This window comes from Hyaena hyaena, unplaced genomic scaffold (genome assembly GCF_003009895.1).
Source record: "Hyaena hyaena isolate Hyena2069 unplaced genomic scaffold, ASM300989v1 scaffold_82, whole genome shotgun sequence".
Lineage (NCBI taxonomy): Eukaryota > Metazoa > Chordata > Mammalia > Carnivora > Hyaenidae > Hyaena > Hyaena hyaena.
This window is the reverse complement of record NW_024080713.1, coordinates 2,777,708-2,795,451: the sequence shown is the minus strand read 5'-3', so window position 1 is coordinate 2,795,451 and position 17,744 is coordinate 2,777,708. Positions and strand designations below refer to the sequence as shown.

At 39.8% G+C, this 17,744-nt stretch overlaps 1 protein-coding gene across 2 annotated transcripts in view; it reads left to right on the top strand.

Moving 5' to 3' along the window:
* The first annotated feature begins 4,588 nt into the window (after positions 1 to 4,588).
* Positions 4,589 to 17,744, top strand: part of BRAF (B-Raf proto-oncogene, serine/threonine kinase) — a 160,645-nt gene continuing 147,489 nt past the window's right edge. The window contains exon 1 of one of the 2 annotated variants that reach the window (XM_039233982.1): positions 4,589 to 4,814. In XM_039233982.1, coding sequence (XP_039089913.1) covers positions 4,686 to 4,814 — 129 coding nt within the window. In that variant the 5' untranslated portion in view covers positions 4,589 to 4,685. The remainder of the gene's footprint in view (positions 4,815 to 17,744) is intronic. The other variant, XM_039233983.1, reaches the window with a different exon arrangement.

Sequence of the window (17,744 nt, the reverse complement as noted above, 5' to 3'; positions counted from 1 at the left end):
ACTCATGAACTGTGAGATCATGACCTGAGCCGAAGTCAGATGCTTAATCGACTGAGCCACCCAGGTGCCCCTGAAATTTTATTAACAAAAGCATGGGTCCTAGGTTATTACAATCAGAGGTTCTTTTTTTTTTTTAATTTTAATGTTTTATTTATTTCTTTTTATTTATTTTTTTAAATGTTTTATTTCTGAGAGAGAGAGACACCATGAGCAGGGGAGGATCAGAGAGGGAGGGAGATACAGAATCTGAAACAGGCTCCAGGCTCTAAGCTGGCAGTCAGCACAGAGCCCGACGCGGGGCTCGAACCCACGAACTGTGAGATCATGACCTGAGCCAAAGTCGGACGCCCAACCAACTGAGCCACCCAGGTGCCCCTGCAATCAGAGGTTCTATTCTTTGTTAGTTGCACAAAATCTGGAAAGGTGTTCAATGCACAGGACCATGTTCTAAGAGGAAAACTGAAAAGAATAGCAGAAAGATGGGAAAATGCTTCGAGGAGGGAACTAGAGGAAACAAAATTCCCTTGAAATACTTGAAAGCAGTTACACAGAATCACATATAGACTCATCCTGTGTTCCTCTAGAAGGCAAGACAGACCAAAATACAGATATCATAAAGAGGAGGGTTCAACTCAACTTCAGAAAACAAAGAAGTTACCATTGAAGGCACTGCATTAGTGAGGTCCCCATCACATTTGCATAGAGTGTGGAATTCCACTGAGAAGATTCCCAGTATCTCCCTGCAGGAAGGCTGCCCTGAATCAACTCTATGATTCTATCTTCTATCACACCTGAATAGCTTCTGAGAGTAGCTTTCAATTTTTTTAATGTTTATTTATTTATTTTGAGAGAGCGCACAAGTAGGGGAGGGGCAGAGAGCTAGGGAGGGAAAGAATCCCAAGCAGGCTCCACACTGTCAGCGCAGAGCCCAATGTGGGGCCTTGATCTCATGATCAAGTGAGATCATGACCTGAGCTGAAATCAAAAGTTGGACACGTGACTGACTGAGCCACTCAGGTGCCCCAAGAGAGTACCTTTCTATTAATACAAGATGTGTTATTCACAACAATGACCTTGATTCATAAAGAAAACATTAGACTATAATCGGCCATACATCATTGAATCTTGCTGGAGTTGTAGAAGCTTCCTAGAAACTGCTTACTTGTTTTCTAGTAGTTGACTACATTAACATGGGTCAGACCAGCTGAGCAGGTCCAACTTATGGGTGGGACTATCCAGTGTCTATCAGAATGCAGGATTTAAGATAGAAATGTCAGTTGGAAATTAACTGGAAGAGAGGGTCAGATATATCAGCAAGGCTTCTTAGTGTCTCAGACATGAACTAGGGCAGAGATGTGAGGAATGGTTCTCACCTAGATGTGTTTTCCAGCTTCCTGTGAATACACAAATGCCTTAGGGGAGAACACTTGAAAGAACTGCATTGATTAATTGCAAGATAATATTGCTTTGATGCCCATATGATACACCATAGTTGAGGAAGGAAATGTTTCTGTTTTGGTTCAGAACACAAACTGGCTCATCTCATTACATGCTCCAAGAACACAGTGCCATAGTTTTCGGTAGTTTCAACACAGCATAGTGTCAGTGGCAGTATTGGGATCTGGCGGGGGGAAGCACCCAAAAGGAGACAGTTAGGCTGTGCCCTATGGCCAACGACTTGCATTTATTTTTGCATGCGGTGGTAAGAAGCGAAGGAAAGAAGGTAAGGGCTTCCCCGTTAGTATATTGAGATGTGTCTTGGTGATTCCCAGTAATAAAAGAGGGAGGATTCAAGCATAGAGTCCCCATGGAAGAAGGTGAGGGTAAGTAACCATTTCTAGAATAGCTCATTATTCTAAACACAACGTGTCTGCAAATTAAAGGTAACTGTAAATTCTTTGACACTTCTTCCACTGAGAGGTAGGATTGATATGCCCTTTCCTTGAATTTGGGCTAGACTTAATGACCTATTTATCTATATCCAATAAAATGCAAAAAAGTAAAATAAAATAAAATCTCAACAGATGTGATACTATGTGACTCTGGAGGCTAGGACATAAAATGCAATACAGGTTTCACCTTGCTTATAGGAACCCTAGCATTTGGAGCCCCCAGCTACCTTGTAAGAAGTCTGACTGCCTTGAAGCAGCCCTGCTATGAGGAAGCTCACGCCACATGAGGAATGTTATGTTTGGTCATTCTGGCTGATTGCCACCAGCTGAGGTACTACCTTCACTCACCAGGCATATGAGGAACTATGCCTCCAGATTTTTCCAGTCTCCACCCATTGGGACACTTCCGGGCAATGAGTCTTCCCACCTGAGGGTCCCAGATATCATGGAGCAGAGGTACGCCATCTCTGCTGCGCCTTGTCTGAATTGTGAGTAAGAAGGTAAAAACTTTATATTTTGTTAAGGGCAAAACTATGTTTGATCCTCACAATGATATAGTTAGGCAGGTTGGGCTGGCATTATTACCACCATCATTTTGTGGATTAAAATAACAACAACAGGGATTTGAGCTTAACTTCTTTCAGATTATAGATAGCCAAGATATGGCATGCTGATACTCATCTTTGTAGTCCACAAAGTTTATGCTTTCTCTCTATTTTCCTGTCTGGATCCTCTGGAGCTTTAGAATGGCCTACAGAAAGCAAATAAGATATATCCAGATTTAAAGACAAAGTCAGAAAATGTTGAGTGAACAGAGGCTAACAAGAGTCAACATCAAAAGGGTGAAATCAGTTATCCTGTGGAGAAATAACTATGTAAGATATGATCTACAGTTTGTTGCTAATAAAGAAGGCTATAATTTAAAATAGAACCAATGAAAACAAATCTTAGAACTTTGAATGTTATGAGGAAGTGTTATGATGATATAATTTCTTTTAGGGTCTGATTTTAAAAAATGAAATAGTACTGTTAAAGAATTAAAAAATGCTGCAAGTTGTGTTTTTGATAAAACTAAGGGTAAAAGGTGGCATGACTGGCTAACGGTGTAATTTTAGTCTGTTTAGAATATGTCCTTACAGGTAAGAAGGACTGGTATAGCTTGCTGACATTATCTTTTATGATAATCTTCATTTACTCTACTCTTCCCAAGCCACTTTTTGATTTAAATTTAGTTCCTCAAGGAGACTTTTCTACTTGGAAGAGAAAGTACAATGAAGCTAACAAACCTACCACATTCACTCGAAAGGCTGCATTTTTCATTGTAAAGGAATATTAGTATTCTGATTAATCAAGCAGCCACACACACACACACACACACACACACACACACACACACGCCTTACCTTTAGACTAAGGATCAACTCCTGGGCTCATAGTGACTCTATCAGTATGCAGACTTTTGGCTTCAGAAGTCAGGACAGCTTTCTATCTCTTTAATCATGGTGAATACTATAAGGAGGTCACTGGTGAATTTCCTCCTCATGGGAAGTAAAAAAATGTATTTCACTCAAGGCTTCTCGTGGCTTGATGGTTTGGTTACTTTGGTGGTTAAAATTGTACATCATCAGTAGACCACAATATCTTCCACTATGTTTCTCATTCTTATTTCTCCAGTCCTTCCCTCTCCCCCCCCCCCACATATTCCCTTTCCTTTAAATTCAATGTACTTTTAATAACGAATTGGGTGTCTTCAATTTCGTCCTGTAGTTGGGCCTCACAAAGGGAATTTAACTCTCTGATTTTAATGCATACTTTTTACAGATAGCGCTTTAGAATATTCTGTTCATGAAAGGCATGAAGTATTTAAAATGCTTTGAATGATTTTCGTGAGAATAAAAATGCTTTTTATTTCTGATGCTTCAGAAGTCTAGAATGCTGTGCCCTGTGCAGGCCCTTGTACATGGCAAGTTTTCCGTTTACATCTGTTGAATGAATCTGGAAAACGAAAAACACACTTAAAGAAAACGTTTCAGTCCTCAATAAGGGGGAAAAGCTTTTAGACTTCCATTTGGACCTACTTTAACAGGCCAGCTCCTTTAATGAAACAGATACAAAAATCATTCCGATAATTTAGCTGTTCCTAAATATACTTCTATCAAATTCGCTTGGATGTTTCCACCTTGGGGTTTCAAGTCTTATTTTAATGACAGAGACACTCGCTGTAATGTTGAAAAAAACACAAGTAAGCATGGGCTTCCCCATCTCTCTCCCTCTAGGATTTCAACTTCTCGAACACCACCCATGCTCTTCCAGTAAGTCCCACGTTACGGCACGGGTTTAAGACAGGGAAGAAATGAAGTAGGAAATCGGAGCCATGGAAACGGCAGAGCGGAGGAAACGTGCACCCGCGAGGGTGGGCACGAAGGGAAAGAACCCTCCCCTGACGACTGCGCGAGGGCGCTCCTAGGATTACGTCACGCACCCCGGGTGACGTCACGGCCGTGACACGCGGGTGACGCGAGTGACGCCGTTGCCGCGGCGACTTCTAGTCGTCTCCGCCCCCTTCCCCCGCCCCCCGCCTAGCATCCTTCCCCCAATCCCCTCAGGCTCGGCTGCGCCGGGGGCCGCGGGCCGGTTCCTGAGGTGGCCCAGGGGCCCTCCCGCCGCCGGCGCCGCCCGGGCCGCCCCTCCCCGCCGCCCCCCGCCCTCCGCCTCCGCCTCCCCCCGCCCTCCGCCTCTCTTCCCCCTCCCCGCCCAGCAGCGGTCGCTCGGGCCCCGGCTCTCGGTTATAAGATGGCGGCGCTGAGCGGCGGCGGCGGCGGCGGTGGCGCGGAGCAGGGCCAGGCTCTGTTCAACGGGGACATGGAGCCCGAAGCCGGCGCCGCGGCCTCTTCGGCTGCGGACCCTGCCATTCCCGAGGAGGTGAGTGCCGGCGCACCCTACGCCCCTCAGGTCTCTGGGCTCGGCTGGCTGGTGTTTTTGGGGGGAAAAGAGGTGGCGATGGGGGCTCTGGCGCCCTCAGCCACCTTCTCCCTTGGGTTCTGCGGGGTGGGAGATGGGCATCCCCGCCGTGTCCCTCTCCGTCATGCGGCTCCTCGCTACGTAAACACACACAGTGGCCCGGGGAGGGGGGGGTTCCCTGGCTCGCACCCCAGCCTGGGGGATTCAGGCAGCGTTGGTCGAGCAGGAGGCTATCAGTAGGGGGCGAGACTCAGGGCTGGTCTGAGAAGGTCACGGCCGGCTGAAGGTAGCCAGCCTCTCATCTCCTCGATGTTTTCGTTATTTTGGGGCGGGGGTGGGGGGGCGGGGAAGGGTGGCGGCATCCAGGTGGATAGATGTCGGTTAGGAGCCGGGGCCGGGACCCCCGCCTGAGTTACCATTGTAATTACTACATCGCTCCCCTCCACTCTCCCTGCTGTCCCCCCTTTCAGGCCGCTGCCCTCCCTGCCACTTTTCTACTTGTTTGGAGATTTCTTTTCACCTGTTTTTACCCAGCAGATGCTTTGAATTTAATCTTCACTTTTTCCAGTCTTAAATCCCACTGTTTCCGCTCTCCTCTGCATCCCGGTGTGAGGGCCCCAGTTCTGTCTGCCTGCGCTCTGTCGCTGAGTGGTACCCCCCCCACCCCCCATCCCATTCCCATCTGCCGCTCCGCTCTTCTGCCGGTTGTCGGACCTGCCAGCCTTCAAGCCCCAGGATCTACTTAAGACCGTTTTTGCACTTCTCTTACCCTAGTTCTCTTTAGGCCCTCTGGATCATTCTATTGCTCCCTAACGTTGTTACCTGTTAACATAACAGATACGTGTTGGACGCTTTGGAGCTCCTTCTGAATCCTGAAGCTGTCAGGATTCCATCAGGTTTCCCTTGAACTACCTGGCACTTTTTGGCTAGTCTTCCATTGTGCGTTCATACCTTTTTATTTTTTCCTACCCATTTTTAAATAGATTTGATTGATTTCTTTCTGTTGTCCTCCTTTTTGTCCCAGTTTTTTCCTTTCCTTTTTTTTTTTTTTTTCCCCTCTTTGGCTCCTGCTTCTCTCAGCCCCTCATCACCTTGCATTATTCAGCCCCTTATCACCTTGTCAAATTACTTACATTTGGTTTTTAAGGAAAACTTCTTCCGTTTAGTATTTGGTACTGTCTTGTATGGAATAATACACTTTTATTATAATTTGCAAATAGTGAGATGTTAGTATAATAACCGTGCTTCGTAGTTATTGATTAGATAACGTGACAATTCTGTTGACTTTGCTTAAAAGTTCTCTTTCCTTCCTACTGTTTACATTTTGTTTCCCAATTCTCGTAATGTCTTATTCTTTCTTCTGCCTGTGCAATACTCCTTTCCTGCTTCATCACCTTTACTTTGGAAATTCGTCCCATATGCTTGCTCCGGTATTAGTTTGTTCACAATTATGGTTGTTTTTCAGTCTCCGGTACCACCCCCATCTATGCCCATGATGTGTTCTATGCCGTCATCTGGTCTAAAGTTATCATAGTCTTTTCTTCTTTATTAAATTGCACTACTTTCCACTTAATTTTTATTTGGGATTTTTGCTCAGATCAGTTTCCTCTAACATGTGTTCATTTTCACTAACTTGTATTCTAAGGATAGCTCTTTTCCTTCTTCCATTTCCTAGTTTACTCTGATTTCCTTGTCCCCAGTTACCATTCATTCGGCCTTGTTTCCTGGCTTTTGGTTCTTAACTTGCTGAAGCTTCCTCTTGTCTTCCCCGCACCTCCACATTCCTTCTTATTTATAAACAGCTTTGAACAGCTTTGTTCCGTTGACATGGAAATTTATTTTTAGGATGAATTGTTTTTAATGGATAAATACTAGGGGTCACATCTGCCGTCTGTTTTTTCCATGAATCGGATAGGCTCCCTTTACTCTGTAGTGTATGTGTGTGGTTTTGTTGAATTTTCACTTTGAAGACTATTACAGAGTGGAAGCATGGGCAAATGAATGGGTATATGGGTCATGAAATTGTAATTCTCTGGCCATAACATTGTTTACGTTGAGAACTTTCAGACTCCGTAGGACAGTTTGCAATGACATAGAGAAGTCTTTTGTTAGGTACAGTCTCCGCTATCTAATTTGAAAGGGCCAGATTGTTTGAGCTCTACCCTCTGCAGATTCTGATTCTGGAGGTGAGAGCTAGCGGCATACGTTTCTGTATTTGCACACTTCCTGGGCCGTTCTCATGTATCAGTGATTGAGAACCACCGCGCAAATGATTTTAAGTTTAAATTGCCAATAATCAGAAAGCATATTGGTGTCTCCTAAAACTACAAGGATACTCCTAACTAAATTTAAGTAGTTAAAAGTGTTTTGTGCGGTGTTCTCCGCTCAGGTTTTAATGTTTAGTGATGAATGGTTTTACCTCTATAATTTCTCGATAAGAACTGATCTAAAAGTTATTTGAATGGGGAATAAATGATTAAAAGTGGATCTCATTTGAATGTAGTTACCAATGTTATGGATGCCAGAATAAATTCCTCCAAGAAATACTTTAAAATCTGAAGTTGGTACTGTTAATTCAGTGAAAACTGAAATGTACCACGTGTGCTCTTTTAATGGAACTGTCTTCGTTATGTGCACTTAAGGAGGCAGACTTGCCAAGTGCATGGAAAGAAACGGAAAGTTGTGCTTGTGTAAAATGACACATCTTATTCTAAAGAATTTCCTTACCTGACATTAAGATAGAGTTGGTGTTGTTTTTTGTAACGTTTCTTAGAGGGAAACTTCAGCTTTCAGGTGCATTAAAAAATTTCTGACTACAGTGGGAAAGCACATTTGTTACTGAAAAATTAGAAAGCTGTAAGTATAAAAAGTTAAAAAAATCTAATCATGTCACGAGGATATAAAAGTATAAACATTTTGGTGTATATCCAGAACATTTTAATGCTTGCATAATAGAGTATATGTGGATTTATAGTATTTTAAACTTAATGTATTAAAATGTTTTATTACACTTCATTAGGTAATACTGTGATTTTTTTTAACTAATTTCTTTTGGGTATTCAAGATATTTTTACTGCTTGTTATCAAACATCTTGAACATAGAATGTAGATTTTAGTTTTTGAAGTTATGTCAGGATGTGAACAATTTTTTTGTCCTGTGTTTATATTTGTAGACCTTAAGGTAGAATATTCTGGTAAATAACAGGATCTTATTAAATATTTATGAAATGAATGTGCTTATACCTTTGGCATTAAACCTTTACTTCTGACCATTTATATTTCTCTGATATTTCTTTCTATGACTACATTGTATGATTTGGGATAATGTGACTACATAGTATTACAAATACATTTACTTAAAGAATGTGTTATATCAGGGTGTGATATCTATTAACAATTCTTCTGTTGTGTTTCTGTAGAAGGAGCTTCTTACAATTGCATTACAATTAAAATTATATTGTTTTCATGATCTCTTATCGCCAGCCTTAGTTAAGCTATGTAATTATAATAATGCATTGACTAAGCAGTATTCTGGGATGGGATCTTCTTTATAATGTGGTCCACTGTCTTAAAACACATCTTTTGAAACCATGCAAAATGGAGGTAGTCCGTTTAGGGTACTGCGTGCTTGTGTAGTTCTGGTATTGCTGTTAATACTTGTCTAGGTATTTTTGAAGGTTGACAAAACATGCCTGCTAGGCATAACTATAAGATAGCTGTTTTTGTCTTAAGTATTTCTAGTGGTCCCTTTCTGTACTCTTTCTCTCTCCTTCCCTCCTTTACGTATCCACTTTTATTTAGAAAATTATCTGATAATCGGTCACTTACATATGCTGGCTGGCTGTTAAAGAAATCATTTGTTAGTAAGCCGATAAGAAAGGAATGTTGGACCTGGATGCTTGAATCTTTGAATGTAGTAAACCGGAATGCAAACTTGATTTAATGTTGTTTGGGTAATAGGCCAGAAAAATTATATTAGGATAACAAGCTAGAAAACTTTGACTTTTCTCAGTTCCCTGTCCTTTACTTTTCCTGATAAGGATGAATAGAAAGCTGAACTAACAACTGGAAACCTATGTTCTCTGAGTGGTGGGGAAGAGAGGGAAGGAGCCGACTATATTGTTCTTTAGCATTTCCTATGACCTGATGCTTACTTTGTTAAATGTGGCAGCTGCTTAGCATTCTTTTTCCTTTTTCCCCCCAATCATTAAGTTGTTTTCTCCTTTAGGATTGCAAAGTGCATATTTTCTTTGACACCTTGATATTAATTTAGCTGAGTTCTTAGTGTGACCATTTTGTGTCACAATCCCCTTGTTTTAGGAAATGCAGTATGTTGCTATGCTTCCTATATTTCTGCCTTGAATTGTCATTAAAATAAACCTTTATTGTCAGTAGCTCTTGCTGGATTTCGTCTTCCTCAGAAGTTGAATTAAGTCCTTTACTTATTCTCTTTGTCTACATAGGGTATTCTGTGAAGTCAGGATCAGCAATACTTAGAAAACTGAATTCTGAATTATGTCTGCTGCTTTTGTAGACTTAATGTTATAGATAATATAAGAACCAAAAAAAGTCTCATTTGTTCCATTCCTTCGTTAAATATTTGCTGGAGGCATTGATGTATTCTGGGAGGTAGTTTTTATTTTTTAGTTTCTTTTGGCTACCAACCTAATTTACTATCATACATAATTAGCATGGTAGAAGAAACTCTTAAGACAGCCTACACCCTAACATTAAGCAATTATTTTTTTTCTACCCTCTACCCTCTGAGATTATTTTGGTTTCCATGTTTTCTCTTGGGCTTAAAAAAAACTTTTAGTCTTGTTTCTTCCCCTATCAAGACTATGCATAGAGAGGGAAATTGATGCCCAGTAACATTACATTCCTTTCGGGGTCCTGGGAATGTAGTTGGTACAGAGTATAAAAATTGCTCTGAACTCAATTAACTTTGTCGTCAGGAAGCTCTGTAACATCAAATGAAACATCATTTTCATTCTTGTAATGTAGCTGCAGTTACCGACAGTACTTTTGGGACAAATGTACCATAGGATGGTAGGTTTTAAATTACTGTAGAGCACTAGGACAATTTTTAAAAAACTGCCACTGTAAGAAATTCAAGTTTTCAGTTACCCTAATACGTACATAAGAGAGAAACCATTTTTGTCTGTTTTGTACAGTTTTAAAACTTTTTTTTTTAAGAGAGAAAGGGTGAGTGGGAGAGGGGCAGAGAGAGAGGGAGAGAAAGAATCTCAAGCAGGATCCATGCCCAGTGGGGAGCCCAATATGAGGCTTGATCTTACAACCCTGAGATCATGACCTGAGCCCGAATTGAGATGCTTAACTGATTGAGCCACCTAGGTGTCCCAGTTTTGTACATTTAAAAAAAATCTTTGCCTTTTGCAACAGTATGTGACACATAGGTGCTCAAATACTCAGTGAAAGAAATAGTGAATGGAACCCTATTAGATATGATGCATTCTGTTTTTCTCTTCTTTTCAGTTCTCTCTTTAAAACATTTTTTTTTTAATGTTTCCTTGTTTTTGAGAGAGAGAGAGACAGAGTAGGGGCGGGAGAGGGGCAGAGAGAGACAGGGGAGAGGGAGACACAGAATCCGAAGCAGGATCCAGGCTCTGCGCTGTCAGCACAGAGCCCATTGCAGGGCTCGACCCTACGAACCACGAGGTCATAACCTGTGCCGAAGTCTGAGCCGAAGTGGAACGCTTATCCAACAGGGCCACCCAGGCACCCCCAGTTCTCTTTTTTTATGCTATGCATAAATGAATTTACTAGATTGATAACAAATTAGTTGTAACAGGCATTTTGAAGAACACTGTTTTTGCGGTTTTAGGGGCCGCCTTCAGAAGTTATGTGAAGGTTCTGTTTAGTTCTACACCTTAACTCTTGAAGCTCTTCAGTTATCTGCTTTGCATGTTGGTTTCCTTGGAAGAAAAAGGTTTTATGGCTGTGAAAGTTTTAGAGATGTGTACTGGCATAAATCTTCCCAATTGTAATAATCTGTAGAAAATTTCCACAACTTTTATCTAAGACAGTGGTCAGCAAACGTTTTTTTTGTAAAGCAAATGGTAAAAATGTATGCTCTGTGGACTTAAATACTCTGTCAGAACAGCTCAACAGATTCAACAGTGGCGTTGTAGCACAAAAGCAGCTAATAGACCATGTAAGTGAATTAGCCTGCGTTCCAATAAAATTTATGGACAATGGAATTTGAATTCCATATAATTTTCATGTGTCATGAAATACTCTTTTAAGTTTTTTCAACATTTAAAAATGTAAAAACTATTCTTGTGGGCTGTATTAAAATAGTTGATGGCCCAGATTTAGTTCATGGGCCAGAGTTTTCAGATTCCTGGTCTAGGGGAGACAGACTCTATCATATTAGAGGTTCTGAAATGAAGGTGTGGGTTAGAGGTCTATAGAAAGTTTATCATTGCTTTTTGAAAAAATGTCAGGTTTATTGGGATATAATTTACTATACTGTAATGTACCATTTGAACTGTATAGTTTGAGTTTTGATAAACGTATATAGTCATGTAACTACTGCCAGTCAATACATGTAACATTTCCATGATCTCAAACAATTCCTTAGTTACTCTGTATTCATTCCCCTTCCCTAGCCCTCAGTTGCTGGCAGACACTGGCCTGATCTCTAGTCTTACTTTCCCAGAAAGTTATAGAAATGAAATGATAAAGTATGTGATTTTATGTATTTGGCTTCTTTGATTTAGTTTTATATATCTGAGATTCTTCCAGGTTGTATGTATCAGCAATTAGTTTTTGCTTACTGTTTTGTAGTAGTCTATTGTATGGATATGCCACAACTTCTACATTTACCAATAGATGGGCAGTAGGGTTGTTTTTAGTTTTCAGCAATTGTAATAAAAGTTACTATAAATATTTGGGTTCATGTTTTTGTGTGGACATTGGTTTTCATTTTTCTTGAGGAAGGACCTAGAAGCAGGGTTGATGGGTTGTTTGGTAAGTACATATTTAACTTTATAAGAAACTGCCAATTCAATTAAACAATGGGCAGAGGACATGAACAGACTCCAAAGAAGATACCCAGATGGCCAACAGACACATGTAAAGATGCTCAACATCACTCATCATCAGGGAAATGCAAATCAAAGCCAATGAGATACCCTATCACACCTGTCATAACGGCTAAAATCAAAAACTCAAGAAAAACCAGGTGTTGGTAAGGATGTGCACTGTTGGTGGGAATGCAAACTGGTGCAGCCACTGATGGAAAACAGTGTAGAAGTTTCTCAAAAAGTTAAAAATAGAATTACCCTACGATCCAGGAATCACACTACTGGTATTTACCCAAAGAATGCAAAAACACAAATTTGAAGGGATATATGCACCCCTGTGTTTATTGCAGAATTATTTACAATAGCCAAATTATGGAAGCAGCCCATGTCCATACACTGATGAATGGATAAAGAAGTGGGGTGTGTGTGTGTGTGTGTCTAAGATGGAATATTATTCAGTCATAAAAAGAATGAAAGCTTGCTGTTTGCAATGATATGTATGGATCTAGAGAGGATAATGCTAAATTAAATAAGTCGGAAAAAGACAAATACCATATGACTTCGCTCTTATGTGGAGTTTAAGAAATAAATGAACAGAGGGGAAAAAGAGACAAACCACAAAATAGACTTGTGACTATAGATAAAATGGTTATCAGAAGGCCGGTAGATGGGGGATGGGTGACATAGGTAAAGGGGATTAAGAGTACACTTATCTTGATGAGCATTGAGTAATATATCTAACTGTTGAATCACTATATTGTACACTTGAAACTAATATAACAATGTATGTTAACTACAATGGAATTTGAAAAAAAGGAAACTGCCAAAATTTTCTAACCCAGCAGTATCGTTTTGTATTGCCACCCACAGTGAATGAGCATCCCAGTTATCCTGCATCTTGTCAGCATTTGGTATTATCAGTCTTCTTAGTTTTAGCCATTCTAGTAGAGATAGTGTAGTTGCTCATTGTGGTTTTAATTTGTATTTTTCTAATAGCTAATGTTGGATACCTGTTTATGTGCTTATTTGCTATCCACATGTTTAGTGAAGTCTCCCATTTAAATTTTTCTATTTAGTATTTATCTTCTTGTGGAGTTGTAAGAGTGCCATGTTTATATTCTGGATTCAAGTCCTTTATATCATATACCTGTTTTGCACATGCCTCCCAGTCTGGCTTCTCTTTTCATTTTCCTAATTGTCTTTTGAAGAGTAGAGGTTTTATTTTTTATGAAGTCCAGTTTATCATTTTTTTATTTTATGTTTTCTGCTTTTTGTGTCCTATTCAGTACATCTTTTTCTTTAAACTTTATTTATTTTGAGAGAGAGAGAGAGAATTCGTGCAAACACACACGAGTGGGAGAGAGAAAGAGCCTGCTTGGGAAAGCAGGCTCTGCATGTTAGTGCCGGGCTCGAACTCACAAACTGTGAGATACGACCTGAGCCAAAGTCCGATGCTTACCTGAGCCAAAGTCTGATGCTTAACTGACTGAGCTACCCAGGCACCCCTGTTAAGTAAATCTTTGCCTAACTTAAGATCATGACATTTTCTCCCATGTTTTTGTTCTAGAAATGTTACAGTTTCAGCTGTTACACATCATAGGTCTGTGATCCATTTGGAGTTAATTTTTGTACGTGTTGTGAAGTAGAGGTTAAAGTTCATTCATTCTTTTTCATATGGATGTCCTGCTTCATAGTTGTTGAAGAATCTTTTTTGTCAAGTTACGTTAGCATCTTTATTGAAATCAAATCATCATATATGTGAATTTTGTATTGTTTTATTGACCTATATGTCTCTTCTTTGGCCATTATCACACTGTCTTGATGACTATAGCTTTTTAGTTAAGTCTTAAAATTAGGTAAAACCAATGCTTAGGATTTTTAGAGCTTTAAAATTTGATTTTTGAATTTGTTGTGTTAACTATACTTTTGGAAGGAAAAGGTCCATAATTTTCTTATTCTGAAATGTATTTTTTACCCCCATAAAACTGAAGACTCACTGCTGTTTATAATTAGTGTACCCCTATCTTGAATTACTTGGTGGTGAGGTTCATGAAAAATGGCAGGTAAAGAAAAACTTTCATTCAGTTAATTTTTTTAAAAGAAATGAAGGAGATGTTTCAGTGGGTTGCACAAAACAGTCAATAATGTCCTTTTTACCATATTGCAAAAATATTAACTGTAATGAAGATATGTGTGGGTGAAAGTAAGTATATTAAGATGTTTATTCACCAGAAAGGTCACTGAAAATGTCAGTTGGTGGAAGATATTAGTTTGTACTATGTTATTCTCCATCTTCATTATAATAGTTATTCTATTTGAAACCTGTGTCATGTTCTGTGATGTTCCAGAATTAGCACCTTTATTAATCTTCAAGGCATCATTATATTGTTTTTACTAAGGATAAGCATTTGGTGATTGTTGGTCATGTTTCTTCTACCTTTTTCATTGGGGCTCATAGGCTCCTTCATCTTTTTAAAATTACACTGGTGATAGGTTTTTATTGCTTAGCTTACGGGAAGTCCCTACAAGATAAACTATTTCTGGTCACGCTTTTCATCTAGGTATTTAAAAGCAAAAAATCAGCAAATGTGTTCGTAGAGTATAAGTCTTGAATACCTGACTCGTACAGGGCTGTGTGACAGTTCATTTTGTAAGGGAGTGTTATTCCAGTTGTATTTGGTTACCTTGCAAATTTGGAAAATGCTTTTCCAGGGAGAGAGAAGCTCAAGATTTTTGGCAGACCATTTTCAACTGTTGTTTCAAAATTAGTGTGTTTATAGAAGATGCTTTTCCTTTGTAAAAGATACTTCGTGTTTAAGTTGAGAAATACTCTACTCTTGTTTTATATTTTTTCTTTCAGTAAATATATAACCATTAAATTAATAATATCAAAAAAGACTTTCTTTTAAATCAAATGAAATTTTAGGATACTTTGAATTACTTACCTCTTGAGCGTTTTGAGATAGTTTAAGGGGCGCCTGGCGGCTCAGTCGGTTAAGTGTCCGACCTCGTCTCAGGTCATGATCTCACTGCTTGTGAATTCGAGACCCGTGTGGGGCTCTGTCCTGACAGCTCGGAGCCTGTTTCAGATTCTCCCTCTCTTTCTGCCCCTCCCCCGATCATGCTCGCTCACACTCTCTCTCTCTCAAAAAATAAACATTAAAAAATGTTTTAAAAGAAATAGCTTATTTTTTTAATGTTTATTTATCTTAGAGCAAGCAAGCACGCACAGACAGAGGAAGGGCAGAAAGAGAGAGGGAGATACAGAATCTGAAACAGGCTCCAGGCTCCCATCTGTCAGCACGAAGCCCCACTCAGGGCTCAGACTCAACAAACCGCAGTCAGACGCCTAACTGACCAAGCCACCCAGGCGCCCCCAAAAAAGAAAGTTTAAAATGCTGCTTGAGTTTGTTCCTCTATTAGAATTTCTAGACTGCATTTTCTGTATTATCACATTTATTTTGCAAAATAAATTTGTGTGTTCTTATAGATGGACTTTTAACATTAGAGGGGATTAATAGTTCCAGCAGTAATGTTGTAAATAGTTACTAGAGCCTGAATTTTTTTGTATTCTCAGCCTGGGTCTCATCTCCTTTCCTCTGTTTATTTTTTTATTTTTATTTTATTTTTTTAAAGTTTATTTATTTATCTTGAGAGAGACAGTGACCGCATGAGTGGGGCGGGGCACATAAAGAGGGAGAGAGAGAATCTCAAGCAGGCTCCATGTTCAGTCAGTACCGAGCGGGATGCGGGGCTCGATTTCACGAACCATGAGATCATGACCTGAGCCAAAACCAAGAGTTGGATGCTTAACTGATTGATGCCTGATGCCCCCTTTTCCTTTGTTTTAAAGTTGTACCATCTACTTAGAAATCTCTCTGTAACTTAGAGGAACAAAGCCTAACAATTAGTAGTTTAAGAGTCTTAAAAAATTTTTTTTTAATATTTATTTTTGAGAGAGAGAGAGAGACAGACAGATAGACAGGGCGTGTGTGGGAGAGGGGCAGAGAGAGGAGACACAGAATCTGAAGCAGGCTCCAGGCTCTGAGCTGTCATCACAGAGCCTGACACGAGGCTCGAACTCAGCGGGCAGTGAGATCATGACCTGAACCAAAGTTAGACACTTAACTGACGGAGCCATCCAGGTGCCCCTGTAATTTAAGAGTCTTATGTAGGTATTACTTTTTTAGAGTTCTTATTAGCATAATTTCTGGTAATGTTATATGAAGGTAATTTAATTCTCATTCATTATAAAAGTATCCTATCTTCTGTGAATACCAATCAATTATTGCCTTTATAATTTTTTGATTATAAAAAGGTAAAGTACTATTAATTATTCCTAAATACCTCAAAATTGGTTTTTTACACAATCATGTAACTGTATTTCCATGGGAATAGTGTCAGAACTTAAGATAGGGAAGAGGTACAATTCATTGTATTCGTTATATTCCTATTCAAAGTGTTCATTTCCCCTTAGTTTTTGTACACTTTTTTTAATGTTTTATTTATTTCTGAGAGAGAGAGAGAGAGAGACAGTCTGAGCAGGGGAGAGTCAGAGAGAGAGAGAGAGAGGGAGGGAAACAGGCTCCAGGCTCTGAGCTAGCTGTCAGCACAGAGCCTGATGCGGGGCTCAAACCCACGAACTGTGAGATCATGACCTGAGCTGAAGTCGGACACTCAACTGACTGAGCCACCCAGGCGCCCCTTCCCTGACCTTATAAGTGGATCATAGTGGTATGAGAATAAAATGAGATTGTGAACATGTAAAAAGCCCTTCACAGAATTACAGTAGTGTTATTTTTCTGTCCATTTAAAGATGAAAAATTAATATATTCAGATTTTTCCTTTCAGAAATCTTTATGATATTTCTTAGAATGTTCAGTGACACCATTAGCTCAGGGCTTTAGTTGTTATAGACTTTTGGCAGTTCTGAATATAAGGTTGTTGATTGACCTGACAGGACTCTTTGAATGTTGACTACATTCAGGGTTATCTTTAAACCACTACTGAGTTAAAGAAATACAAAGTGACAAAATACTGATATTTTTGGTAAGCATTTCATAGGAAAAAGGTAAAATGTGTTAATATGATAGTACAAAGACTGTGTCTCCTGACTTTATAGGAAAAAATGGTAATCATTAGGACTTGTGCTTTTGACATTTTTATTTTATTTTATTTAAAAAAAATTTTTTTTTAATTATTTCTAGGAGAGAGAGAGAGAGACAGCGTGAGCAGGGGAGGGTCAGAGAGAGAGGGAGTGACAGACTGAAACAGGCTTCAGGCTCTGAGCTGGCAGCCAGCACAGAGCCCGACGCGGGGCTCAAACCCATGAACCGCGAGATCATGACCTAAGCGAAAGTCGGACGCTTAACCGACTAAGCCACCCAGGTGCCCCGTTTTTGACATTTTTAAAGCTACAATATGCCAGGTAGTAATCTAGGTGCTTAGGGGTACATTTGAAAACAAAACAAAGATCTCTGCCCTCATCTAGCTTATATTCTGGTGGAAGTATGTATATCTAGTGGGGGAGGCACAGATAGACACACAAAAAGAAAATTATATAGTATGTTTGAAGGTAATAAGTACTATGGAAAAATCAAAGTAGAACAATGCAAGGTTTGGGGAGTAGGTTGCAATTTAAAATAGGCAGATTAGAGGTGCTTGGGTGCTCTGTTGATTAAGCATCTGACTTCAGTTCATGTCATGATCTCGTGGTTTGTGAGTTCGAGCCCCATGTTGGGCTCTGCACTATTGCTTGGGGTTCTCCCTCTCTCTCTGCCCCTGTCCTGCTCTCTCTCCTTCTCTCTCCCACTCTATCTTTGTCTCATGTTCTCTCTCTCTC